The following is a 14,413-nucleotide window of genomic DNA, read 5'->3' on the forward strand; positions in this document are numbered from 1 at the left end:
AAATGGCTTTTAAAGAATTAAAAACTGCTTTTATACTAGCCAAAATAAAACAAATAAGACTTTCTCCAGAAGAAAAAATATTATTAGATATACTTTGAAAATTTCCTTGCTCTGTTAAACATAATTTAGGAAATATTTAAATAAGAAGAAAAAAATCAAAGGGGGGCTAATAATTCTGACTTCATTTGTATGTCTCTCGTTCACCTTCTTTACCTGAGTTTCCACATTATAGTGCAACGTTATCTCAGCCTTCCCATAATTTCTGCAGCTATTTTCTTACCTTTCCCCCTTTGTACAACAATATAGCTTTCATATTTACAATTTAATGCCTATGCATACTTTATCACTGAATAATTATACATTTATAATTTCTACAATGTATATACATTTTACATATTTATAGTAAGTTATTTATGTAGAGTAAAAATGACAAAAATCATACAGTAAATATAATACAGCTTGAAGCTTAGTGCACACTACAAATCAAGTTCCTTATTCAGCAACTACTCAAAAATGTAGCAGTATCCAGTGCAATTCAAATCCAGGAGGGGAGCAAGCTGGTGTGAAACCAACATTTGTAACTCTCCTTTATTTTTTGTTTATTTATTTATTTATTTTTTTGCTGAGAGTGGCTTGACGACAGACTGATTCAGCAATATTTTGCATTGAACTAAATTTAAAGCCTAAATTTTTTTGGTTCTTTTCCTGCCTGGCAAGAACAGGTATTTCCTTCAGGAAATGCAAACCTTGATTCCCTCACTCTCTGTTCTGTCTGCTGTGTTGTCATTCTCCTTTTCCCGATGTCTATATTTTCCTCGACCCTTTCAGTTTTTTCTCATTCCCTTAGAGGGATCATAGATAAAGCAAGCCTTTCCAGAATGGAGGAAGGGAGGAAGGGGGGGGGGGGTGAATCCATGTTTGAATGCTTTGTGCAGCTTTGTTTCTTCTTTGCTGTGTAACCCTCTTAATCTCTTCAGTATGTAGTGCTTCTTTCCCCAGTCTTAATTCTCCTTTGTCTTTGTTTTAGCATCAAGCCATTTGCTCAGCAAGCGTACCCCATCCAGCCAGCAGTCACAACTACAATCTCAAGTATGTGGGGTTTCCATTGCCATGTCTTTGTTCGCATTCAGATTTATGCCGTCTGTTGTTTAGAAGAGCTAATATTTAAGCCTCCTGTTGATTTACGGATCAAAAATGACACAGGCACCATTTAAACAGGTGAAAAAAAAAACTAAACAATAGCCATGTATCCATTCAAATATGCGAATAAATGTATGCGCAAAACTGGAATTTACATCAAGTATTTGCAAATAAAGCAATTGTTCTATGTAACTAGTCCAAGGCCCCGTTTACACTTTCAGGTCTTGATGGCCAATTCTGATTTGTTGCCTATATCTGATTGTTTTTCCTGTCCGTTCACATGTTCTTTTAATTGTGACCCATATCTGATTCATGTGTTTACACTTGCCATGCAATTTACGACGTTGCACATGCGTAAACGCGAGTTCTAGCATCTGCGCCCCACTAGACACAATGGAAGAAGTCAACCAAAGCTCATTCTGAAAATGTAGCCCCGCGGATGTTTCTGGAGACCGCGATTTACGTGGCCAGAGGTACATATGGCCGCATTTAGTTTCTTCAAGCGAACACTGTGGGGTGGTGTGACACCGCTCCTCTTCACACTCGCCGGCTGGGCTGATGGCTCAGCTCCTTCATGTGGAGGGCTTTCCCGCCGCAACCAGTTTGTCCGGTTAGCTCGTCGAGTTACATTGGCGGAGCGGAGGCCCGGAGGAGGAGAAGGAGCCGGCAGCGTTCGACGAGGAAGAGCGGTTCGATAAATCAGGTTAGACAAAAAACAGAATCCAAACAATAAAGCGAACGAGTTCGTAACGGGGCGAAATCCGAAAACGTGGTCAAAATTGGACGAGGGCTTTTCTTTTTCTGCACGTCTTTCGTAAATCATCGCTTGGGTTTAGGGAAGAAGGAAGAGGAAGAGAAGGAGGATGGCCGGGTTGGCCAATTGGCCGGCCACCCAGTCAATCGTTCAGTCATTCAGCCAGTCGGTCAGTCGGTGGCCTGTGGCGGCTTTTTAAGCGAGAACAGCGCGGGCGCGAACGACACGCACTCGCGAGAGGCGTTTGAGATGCGAAAAAGCGAGCACAGCGACCTCTCGTAGATTCGCGAAAACAAAAACTGCACAAATACGTTCCTCCCGGGAAATATTTTGCGGCCTCCAGAAACGTCCGCGGAGCTACGTTTCCAGAATGAGCCTTGCTTGGAAGAAGTTATCTTGCTTTTAGTTCTGTGAAATATGCGAAGATCGCTCGACTATAAAATGATTTTGAAGCAGAGGAGGAGGAAAAGGGCCGTCATCGCAGCTTGTATCTATGGTTTATATATGGTGTCCTCCACCGTTTAGAGGGATTTGTGGGTACAAAAGAGATCTCAGGTCTGGTGGGAGCAAATTTGGCAACTGACCACTTTCTTTCTCCATGTTTCCTGTTGTTGCATCTGCGTCGGCATCTCCACACACGCTTTTCCTTCTATGTCATTAAACCGCAGAGAAGCACCACATTGTCGCAAGTTTAATGACGTACAAAACAGAACGCCTCACTAAATCCGATCTGCCTGTTTACATGATAGTCGCATTGTCACATATACGATTTATATCTGATTTACTTCCATATATGAAGGAGGTCTAAAACCTCTGAATATCCGAATGCGTGCATTTTTTTTTTCGTGTTTACATGGTCATAGAACAAATTCGTTCTGTCTCACATATGAGCAAAAAATTTAAATTGGGTGACATTTAACTGGCAGTGTAAACGGGGCCCAAGAGAACTAAATTGTCACTTCCTGATAATCTGGCTTCAAATATCAAAGAAAAATGGAAGTTGCTGCATTAGGAGAAGGCTTTTTTTTTTCATATATAATAACTTATTGAGTCTTAGAACACGTAGAGGAAACGCAGTGTGCACAGTCATGTCATCTTGCTTTTGGAGGCAGCAAACAACTCTTTGGGAATGCTCTCAGTCTTGGAAGATTTGCGCAATCCACTGATGTTTTCCATCAAGGATGGTCGTCACTTCTTTCTCTTGTATAACATTCTGAAAATAATCACACCTCACCGTCCACCCAAAAATACCTGTCACTTTCTGACATTTTTGTTAACGCATGATCTGTCAAAATCAAATCACATGACTTTTTTGATGCGCACGTTGGAATTTATTCAGTAATTGCATTTCCTTCATAGTTTATGCACATTTTTTCTTATTGGATAAAAAGTTTATCCTACTCAGAATGTTTTTAATGCACATTTTCAAAATGTATGCGCATCTTGGGGTTTCCACTAGGGTTTTTAATGTGATATTACAAAATGTGCATTAAAATAGGTGAATGGAAAGGTTTTTTTATTTTGAAGTTTGGTGACGTTTTTTTTATTTTTTAAAGACCCCAACATTAAACAAATATATATAATTTTAAATTTTCATATTTTCATGAAGGCTGTACACATATAGGGTACAGTTATGGTTAGGTTATGATTCTCCTTCAGGTCAATTTTGAGCTATAAATCAATTTTTTACACCACAAAAACTACTGACACACACTGGCGTGCACACATTCACACTCCAAAACACACACACAGACGATTCGACTCTACTGCTTTAACTTTTATAAATACTGTCTTGTTAAAATATTATTTTTTAATTACAATTTTAAAATTGTAAAATTGTTAATTTTAATTATTTTAAATTTTTAAAAATACCTTTGCGGGTATTTTTAGCATTAGAAACCTACCTAAACATTAATTTACTTAAGTCAAATTTAACTGATTAAAAAATGGCAAAAAATGCTTAAAATTCTTAAATTAAGGAGCAATTTTCAAAAAGTAAAGCATATTGTCTTGTTTTAAGTAATAAGAAGCCAAAATTAAGTAGGTTTTTCCTTAAAACAGGCTAAATAATATGCCAATCGTGTAAGCAAAATAATCAAAATTTTCCTTTTCACATACAGTTGAAGTCAGAATTAGTAGCCCCCCTGAATTATTTGCACTCCTGTTTATTTTTTTTCCCCAATTTCTGTTTAATGGAGGGAAGATTGTTTCAGCACATTTCTAAGCATAATAGTTTTAATAACTTATTTTTTTAATAACTGATTTATTTTATCTTTGCCATAATGACAGTAAATAATATTTTACTTGATATTTTTCAAGACACTTCTATACAGCTTAAAGTGACATGTAAAGGATGAACTAGGTTAATAAGGTGAACTAGGCAGGTTAGGGTAATTAGGCAAGTTATTGTATAATGATGGTTTGTTCTGTAGACTATCGGGAAAAAATAGCTTAAAGGGGCTAATAATTTTGTCCTTAAAATGGTGTTTAAAAAAATAACAACTGCTTTTATTCTAGCCGAAATAAAACAAATAAAACACCGCGAAATAAAACTTTCTCCAGAAGAAAAAATATTATCAGACATACTGTGAAAATTTCCTTGCTCTGTTAAAAATAAATTGGGAATTATTTAAAAATAAATAAATAAATAAAAAGGGGGGCTAATAATTCTGACTTCAACTGTAAGTTTATTTTGCTTAACCCATTGGCAGATTATTTTTGTTGTTTTAGGGAAAAATTCCCCTAATTTTGATATATTAATTCCATTCTATTAATATTAATATTTTCCTTGTCTAAAAATGCTTCTTGATTTAAGATTTTTGAGATATTTTGTTATATTGCAGTGCATTGATGAAATACCCCACTCTGATGAGAGAAAACCCAGACATTCTCAGAACTTGTGTTGAAGATGAGTTTATTTCCTCATGTAAAATAGATTTGAGGATTGAAATTATATGTAGCTGATTTACTTTAAAGTCAGAGTGAAATCGAAATGTACTTTATTTTGTTATTCTAAAGGTAAATAATTAATCCATACCAAGTAATTCACTGAAAAGAAGTGTTTGTTTTGGTAATCTTCAATGAACGTCTGACCATTTGTTTTCACCTTTGGATTGGCAGTCCTCCTGTTAACTTTAACCTCAGGGTTTCCATAGCAAACGCATACTAATACCCTTCTTACCATTTAGGGAATGATGCAAAAAAAGAAAGCCCCACCCCCTACTCAATGCTCCTTCTCATCAACATACTGAAATAAAAGTCTCTGCAACTTCCAGCTCACGCTGACTTTGAAGGTTTAGAAAGAACTTTTAAGACAACAATGGGATAATTTATATGTGTGTGTGTGTGTGTGTGTTCATGTGTAGGTTATGAGCCTCCGACAGCGCCGGCGCCCACAGTTCCTGCCTGGCAAGGCCGATCCATTGGCACATCTAAACTCAGACTGGTGGAGTTCTCTGCTTTTCTTGAGCACCAGAGAGATCCTGATTCTGTGAGTAGCTTCTGCTTGTCAAAGGGAAATCATAATGGAGACGCTTTACTCGTAACATTCTTGGTCTCGATTCACGATCGACCTTCAGCCTCTGAGTCAAAAGGCAGCCTTAAAAGTGATTGTTTTCAGAAAGGAGTCCTCTAGTATTGACTGAAAATGTCCAATCTCGTATGAAGTCTGGAATGCAACGTCTGCTTTTTACGGTGCTGTCTATTCCTGAAAAATATTGAATGCTTTAGTTAATAGTTTTAATAACTAATTTCTAATAACTGATTTTTTTATCTTTGTATAACAGGACAGTATTTCATTCATTCATTCATTTTCCTTCAGCTTAGTCCCTTTATTCATCAGGGCTCTCCACAGTGGAATAAACCGCCAACTTATCCAGCATATGTTTTACACATCGGATGCCCTTTCAGCTGCATTCCAGTACTGGGAAATATCCATAAACACTCATTTACACACATACACTACGACCAATTTAGTTTATTCAATTTACCTATAGCGCATGTCTTTGGACTGTGGGGGAAACCGGAGCACCCGGAGGAAACCCACGCGGACACAGGGGTAATAAACATGTACTTGCTGTTATTTTGATACGTTTGTCAGTGTCTAACATGTTCTTTGTTGTTGTTTTTCAGTATAACAAGCATCTTTTTGTGCACATCGGTCAGACAAATCATTCTTACAATGATGCCCTGCTGGAGTCTGTGGACATTCGTCAGATTTACGACAAATTCCCTGAGAAAAAAGGAGGGCTGAAGGAATTGTTCGGCAAGGGTCCTCAGAATTCATTCTTTCTCATAAAGTTCTGGGTGAGTGAATCTCTGCTAAGAGCTAGCATCTGTTCAGCTGTTCACAACCTCCTCCTTGAGACAGGCCAATTATCTACACACACACACACACACACACACACACACACACACACAAAGAAATAAGAATAAAACAGACTGAACACAATTAGTGCAGGAAGAACTTTATTTTTTTATTATTTAAGCTTAAAAATAAATTTAAATGAAGGAAGAAACTTGATTTTTTTTCACAGTATTTTTTACAATATTATTTCTTCTGGAGGAAGTTGTATATTTGTTTGTTTTGCTGGAATAAAGGCAGTTTTTACATTTTTTATTCGGTATTATTAGGCCTAAAATTATATATATATATATATATATATATATATATATATATATATATATATATATATATATATATATATATATATATATATATATAGGCTATATATTGACTGGCTACAAAACAATCCACAGGCTTCAGGGTGGACTTTTTTTTATTCCTTTTACAAAATACTTAACTTCAATGAATGCATGATTCTTTGTTGAACTGTAAAACTGGCTATGAAACACTTGATAATGCTTTGAAGTTGATCATTTTTCTTGGGAAGTTTCACATACACAAGGCAAAAGTAATGTCTATTGTGCTCTCTTTAAAATTGTCTGTAAAGATTTTTAAATATTTCATAATTCTTTGACCTTACAAGAAATAAGAAGCCTATAAAATAATGGTCTCAAACTCAATCCCTGGAGGGCCACAGATCTGCAGATTTTAGCTTCAACCACCTCCAAATCACACCTGCTTAATGGTCTGTAATCGTCTTGAACAATCTAAATATTTGGATCAGATGTGTTTGATTAGGGTTGGAGCAAAACTGCAGAGCTGCGGCCCTCCGGGAATTAGGTTTGAGACCCATGCTATAAAACATCTCTCATTATGAAAAATGATCTGTACAATTAAATAAAAAAATATATAAATGATAAATCTGCCCCCCTATTTTTTATTTTGTTTTAGTTATTTTAGTTTTCATGCATGTTTTATATCACTTGCTTATTTCTATATGACTGTTATATATGTCAACAATGCTGTATGCTTTTCAGTATGTTTATATACTTGACAAAAGTGTTGACGTCTATCCAAGTTTTAGGAACAACAAATAATAACTTGACGTGTATTTGATTATTTGGTTTCAGAAGTAGCTTATATGAAAGGCAAAGGCCTCTAGATTTCGCTTATTTCAGCTAAATAAAACGTGATCATGCTTTGATTTATAATTATTTAATTAGGACAGTAAGGTCTGACTTTGCTTAGACAAAAGTCACTTAACAGAAATAATGTACAGTATAGAATATAAAGTCATGCTGCAGTGGAAAAAGAAGGAATAATTGTGTCTGACTCCCATGAGCTGGGAGGACTGCATCCATACATCTCTGCAATGACTCAAATAACTCATTAATAAAGTCATCTGGAATGCCAAAGAAAGCGTTCTTGCGGGACTCCCAGAGTTCATCAAGATTCTTTGGATTCATCTTCAATGCCTCCTCCGTCTTACCCCACACATGCTCAATAATGTTCATGTCTGGTGACTGGACTTGCCAATCCTGGAGCACCTTGACCTTCTTTGCTTTCAGGAACTTTGATGCAGAGGCTGAAGTATGAGATGGAGTGCGATCCTGCTGAAGAATTTGCCCTCTCCTGTGCTTTGTAATGTAATGGGCAGCACAAATGTATTGATACCTCAGGCTGGTGATGTTCCCATCCACTCTGCAGATCTCTCACACGCCCTCATGCTGAATGTAACCACAAACCATGATTCAGTAGGTATTCTGCAGTATTTGTGATGATTGGGATGCAGTTCAACAGATGATTCTGCCGCTTTTCAAAATGAACAACTAGAAGTTATTATTGTTGCTTTTACAACTGGGATCGATTACAACAGTCCACTGTCGTCTAATGACTTGCCTAGTTAACCTAATTACCTAGATAAATTACACTTTAAGCTGAATACTAGTATCTTGTAAAGTACAGGGTTCATACGGTCATGGAAAACCTGGAAAAGTCATGGAATTTTAACATGGCATTTTCCAGGCCTGGAAAAAGTTTTGAAAAAACAGAAAAACCCACAAAGTTTTTAAAAAGTCTTGAAAAACAGATATCTGCATGCTTGAAGATAGGTTATTTACTTCTTTTTTCTTTTTCTATTTTCTAGATTTTCTTTTACCATGCATATGTAGACATTGCATGAAACATAGGGTCATAAAAAACTTACTTGAATGTTTTAGAAAAATCATGGAAAAGTCATGGAATTTTAGTTGTAAAAATGTGTATGAACCCTGAAAGTAACTAGCAACATGTTATATATTAAAGACGAAAGAAATGAGTTTTTAAAATGTTTAAAAACATGTAGAAAAAAACAGGATTTGTGAAATATTATCAAAAAGTATTGAAATGTCACAGGCTGGCTAATAATTATACATTCAACTGTAATTGTCGTGTGTAATGTGCGTCCAAGCTTCAACACTAATGAGAGCAAAATGACCGCAGTTCATGTTTGCCACCCATACAACTGCCTATTTAAGGCAAATATTTATCCACTGGGCGATTACATGCATGAATAATTGTGCGTTTCCCCAAGACACTGGGCCACTTAAAGACAAGTTTTAAAGACAAACAGCGCTGTTTGCATGTCCAGACCGCCGCTATATTTGCCCCAGCATAGCTGAAGAGTCCATGATCAAAGCTCGCACTTATTCCGTTTAATACCGCTAAAACAATTGGATGACCCGGTTGCTCCTCTAATAGCTATTCAAACATTGCATGCATTTTGTGAAATGCTAACTAGCGGCGGCCAACAAAGTGGGCCGCGTTCGTGGTCGGAGCGAAGCTGCTCAGATTCCGTTTGAAGTGACGGCGGGATCTGAATTTCAAATGAAACTCTGGATCTGCACAATAATGCCTCTCTTGAATATGATGTGAAAATGTACCAGGCCTCGTCTTAATGAAAAGAGAGTATGCCAGAAATGAATATTTGAGCTTTCTCGGTAATGAACATCGTGTTAGCTTGCTGAAAGAGCGGAGAGCAGGCTGTTCTTTTTTTCCGCTCTTCTACTGATTTTCTTTTCTCTTTTTTTTTTTTTTTTTTGAGTGGCTTTATACTCTGAGTTATTTAATCTATTCTTTCCAACCTTAGACACACTCGTTTTCTTTAGTACTTAAATAGACTGATATGGAGAAAGAGCCTTGATTGGTGGTTTAGTGTTAAGATAATGGGATACTAAAGGGATTGTTCAACTATTAACGAACATACAGTTGAAGTCAAAATGATTAGCTCTTCTTTTCCAAATGATGTTCAACAGAGCAAGTAATCTTTAACAGTATTTCCTATAATATTATTTCTTCTAGAGAAAGTCTGGTAACACTTTATAATAACTACACACGATAAGTGTTAACTGTACTTTAATAAACATTAGTAAGCAGTTTATAAATGCAGCTACAAAGGCTGTGTTCTTGACTTATAACCACATTTATAATGTGCTTAATAGTTGTACTTTCATACTTGGTATTGCCCTTTCAGCCGCAACCCATCTCTGGAAAACATCTACACGCACTCTTTCACACACACACACTCATACACTACGGACAATTTAGCCTAGCCAATTCACCTGCACCGCATGTCTTTGGAATGTGGGGGAAACCGGAGCACCCAGAGGAAACCCCCGCAAACTCTGGGAGAACATGCAAACTCCACATAGAAATGACATCTGACCCAGCCGAGGCTCGAACCAGTGATCTTCTTGCTGTGAGGCGACAGCACTACCTATTTCAATATTCTTTAAAATATCTTGGTATTTTGGTATAATCTACACCTCTCTGCCAAGTGTTTAGAACATAGGGCTGCTTGATTTTGGGAAAAATCATAATCACGATTATTTTGGTCATAATTGTAATCACGATTATTCAAAACGATTATCTGTTGGATAATGAGGGAAAGATCGTCAATAATGGGCAGAGCTTTCCACCTCTGATGACTAGTACAAAAGGGAGAATGTCAATCAAAGTGTTTCTGTAGACCGTTTTTATCAAGTTTGCCTATAAAAGACAAAACTAATTTATTTTTACCATTAGAAGCTGTTTAAATTCACAGTCTGTTGCCACATAACTGTGTTTAAGCCCCTTATAAAAGTGATTTTTGGATAAAAGGTGCGCTTTAATCTTTAAGTTTGATCTTGAAAGTCTCCACTAGATGGCGGTTGTGTTGTAAATGGTGTATACTGCTGGTTCTGTTCTGTTCTTGGTTCTGATGCAGGTTTATTTTGTATGTAAGTGTTTGAAAACACTTTATACCTTCACATACTAAAAGCTGCAATCTCATTGGTTGATAGGCCGACTTGAACTGCAACATTCAGGATGAGACCGGAGCTTTCTATGGAGTGACCAGTCAGTATGAGAGCCCGGAGAACATGACCATCACCTGCTCCACAAAAGTGTGCTCGTTCGGCAAACAGGTGGTGGAGAAAGTGGAGGTAACTTCTAAGTTAAATACTATACCACACTGTAACAAATTGCTGTAAAATGTACAGTACAACTGGCAATTTTGGTTCCCAGTAATACATGTCCAAGTGCACTTGTGAATTGTGCTGAAAACTTCATTTACAATGCCCTTCAAATCTGCCCACTGGCCTCTGTCCATCCTCCTAACCATCCCCATATCATAATTGGCTTCATCACTTTGTCTCCTCTCCACCAATCAGCTGGTGTGTGGTGTGCAGTCTGGCAAGCCACACAAAAAATGTCTTAAATCTTAAAATGTATTAAATCTCCAAAACAAAATTTTAGGTCTTAAAAAGCCTTATTACGTTTATTAAATTATATATATTTTTGATAGGGCAAATCAAAATCTTTTGTAAAACTTCTTAGTGTTTAGGCCCTGTATGAGTCTAAAATTTCATTCATAATATTCTTTAAAAGTCTTAAATTTGACTTTGTGAAACCTGCAGAAACCCTTTTTAAACATTACTTGTATTTATTTATTTAAATATCTATTTAATATTAATGTAAATATTCCTTATTTTTAGCAGTTGTGCAATGTTTTAATTTTTAGCTAATTTTATAAAAAAATTATTGAATTTTATTTTATTATATATTTAATATTTTATTTTATTATTTTAATAAATATAAAATTTTTATTATATATTTTATTAAGTATATATATATATATATATATATATATATATATATATATATATATATATATATATAAATATATAATATTTTATTTTTTATATTACATTTTAATTTTTTATATATTGCATTATATATTTTATTTTATTATATATTGTATTATATATTTTATTTTATTATATATTGTCTTATATATTGTATTTTTCATTATTTTATTTATTATTATATATTTATTTTTTATTTTATATATATATATATATTTAATTTATTTGAAATATTTTTTATTATATATTGTATTATATATTTTATTTTGTTTTATTGTATATTGTATTATATATTTTGTTTTTTATTATATTAAATTATATATATATATATATATATATATATATATATATATATATATATATATATATATATAAATATATATGTATATATATATATATATATATATATATATATATATATATATTAGATATATTATTTTGTTTTATTATATATTTTATTATATTATATTTTTTATTTTATTATATATTTAATTTTTTATTATATATTTTATTTTATTAATCTCTTCTTTTTATTTATTTTTTATTATATATATTTTTTATTAATCTCTTCTTGTCTATCCCCCCAGACGGAGTACGCTCGCTTCGAGAATGGCCGTTTTGTGTACCGAATAAGTCGGTCTCCCATGTGTGAATACATGATCAACTTCATCCACAAACTCAAACACCTGCCAGAGAAGTACATGATGAACAGCGTCCTGGAGAACTTCACCATCTTATTGGTGAGTCTGCATGTCCATCATTAATGATCCAACCAATCACTGAGCTCTCCAAGTGCAGGGAGACAAGCTAGCATTCCTGGGATTCCTGTGGCGCTGTGCAAAGCCTGATAATCTCTTGCTTTCTCCAACCCTCATACACACAGGGATTAGAGCCCTATTCACCCCTATAGCGAGGGTCTTACTAATGCACTTTCCCTGGGCTGTGACTCTCACCTGCGATGGGGGCTTTAGTTGTTGTTATTATAGTAAGACTGAGGGGAGACGTGTGTATATGTGTACTGTATGTGGATTTGAAGAGTGGAGGTGCTAGTATTAACAACAATCACAGGTGATCTGAGCACATACACGGCTAAATGCAGGTGTGAATAGGATCCAACATGTTGGAAATTGTTTAAAGCACTTTTTTGAATAGTAATGTGTGTTTGTGTCAAACACGTTGCTCAATGTATCATTGCAAAAAAACAGGGCTTTAAACATGGTCATTTAAAAGTATGGCTTTTCCAGACAACTGATGAAAATACATAAATAAATAAATAAATAATCCAAAAAACTATTTAAATATTCATTCATTCATTCATTTTCTTGTCGGCTTAGTCCCTTTATTAATCCGGGGTCGCCACAGCGGAATGAACCGCCAACTTATCCAGCACATTTTTATGCAACGGATGCCGCAACCCATCCCTGGGAAACACACACACACACATTTATGCACTACGGACAATTTAGCTTACCCAATTCACCTATACCACATATCTTTGGACTGTGGGGGAAACCAGAGCACCCGGAGGAAACCCATGCGAATGCAGGGAGAACATGCAAACTCCACACAGAAACACCAACTGAGCCGAGGATCTATATATACAATATACAAGACTTTATTAAAAAGACATCCAGAAGCAAAATAATTAAAGGAAATTGAGTAAATAGAAATGCCACTTAAGAATCTGGCTTTTTTACTGGCAAATTAACCCGGGTTTTGGTAAAAACCCAAACAATACAAACAAAAATAAAACAAAACAAAAAATCTAAAAAATGAGTTCTGTGTAATAACAATGAAATAACACAAGGAGAAAGTCCTGAACTGCTGAAACGTATTTAGTACTTCTTATAAAAGGCTTTTTTGGTGATGGCAACTTGAAGACGCCTCTGATGTGGAGAATGAAGTCACATGCATAGCTCAGGTGTGAGTTTTTCAGACTTCAACAAGTGTCAAAATCTTGATGGTTCTGTGGGTCTCATCTATCAAATAAGAGCTTTATTTTGTATTCTCTATTGGACTCACTTCAGGTAATTGGCTGGGCCATTCTACAGCTTGCTTTTCTTTCTCTGAAAGCATTTAAGAGTTTCCTTGGCTGTGTTTTGGATCATTCTCTTGCTGAAATGTCCACCCTGGTTTCATCTTCATCATCCTGCTAATGTAGATGTTGGACTGAAGCAGATAATATTTATTTACAGTAAGGAAAGGCAGAGGATTGCTGAAGAACTACTGAGAGGTTTCAGCTGCTGTCTTTTCATGCCTGTCAGCACCTTCCCTTGTTTATGTGTTTAATACATTTCTCTGTGTCATTTCATTTCATTAAACTAAACTTCAATAAACTAATTAGTAAAGCTGTCACGATCCTCCAAATCCTCGATTCGATTACATTTTCGATTCTAAAGGCACGATTAGATTTTCGATTATGAATAATTAATTAATTAATGACCAATTAATTATTTGTAGCCTACCGTTTAAACTACCTGACCTGCATGGTCTTTGTTTTACCCATAAACAAATCATACAGTAAATTAATAAAGGCAAGATACACGCATAATTACCACCTGTCAATCACTTTTTCTGCGGTACTCGTGAATAGGCAGTGATCTGTGTCGTTATAATGGCGTCAGTAAAAAAGACGCACAACCAACAGAAACCAGCCAACAGTATCTGAGGTGTTCGCTAAAATGACTAAGTACAAGTGAGTGAAAGATTGAAGCAGTCTGTTTATCCTCTGACTGCCTGAACCTGCTCTCTCGAGCGCATGGCTGTGTCACGTGATGTGCATTTTCAGAGGTAGTGAGGAAGGAGGGCTGCTCAGAAATGCTACACGCCACTGTGGATGTCAAATCGTTGTCGTTCTAAAATGCCATTTAAAAACAAAGACAGTGTAAACAGGGCCTGAGTGTGTACTTTTCGCGAGCGGATTTGCAACGGGGGCGGGCGGAGGATCGCGATGCCGGTGTTGTCTATCGGACAAACCGTACTTAATACGTACATAGCAGAGCTTGCAAAACT

At 35.6% G+C, this 14,413-nt stretch overlaps 1 protein-coding gene across 1 annotated transcript in view; it reads left to right on the forward strand.

Moving 5' to 3' along the window:
• tead1b (TEA domain family member 1b) overlaps window positions 1-14,413 on the forward strand; it is a 164,853-nt gene that overhangs the window by 141,720 nt on the left and 8,720 nt on the right. Inside the window, exons 8-12 of the mRNA NM_001435835.2 lie at window positions 1,028-1,089; window positions 5,260-5,384; window positions 6,026-6,199; window positions 10,559-10,699; window positions 11,989-12,141. Of these exons, the coding sequence (NP_001422764.1) occupies window positions 1,028-1,089; window positions 5,260-5,384; window positions 6,026-6,199; window positions 10,559-10,699; window positions 11,989-12,141 (655 nt within the window). The remainder of the gene's footprint in view (window positions 1-1,027; window positions 1,090-5,259; window positions 5,385-6,025; window positions 6,200-10,558; window positions 10,700-11,988; window positions 12,142-14,413) is intronic.

This window comes from Danio rerio, chromosome 7 (genome assembly GCF_052040795.2).
Source record: "Danio rerio strain M-AB ecotype USA chromosome 7, GRCz13ab, whole genome shotgun sequence".
In the NCBI taxonomy this organism is placed as follows: Eukaryota; Metazoa; Chordata; class Actinopteri; order Cypriniformes; family Danionidae; genus Danio; species Danio rerio.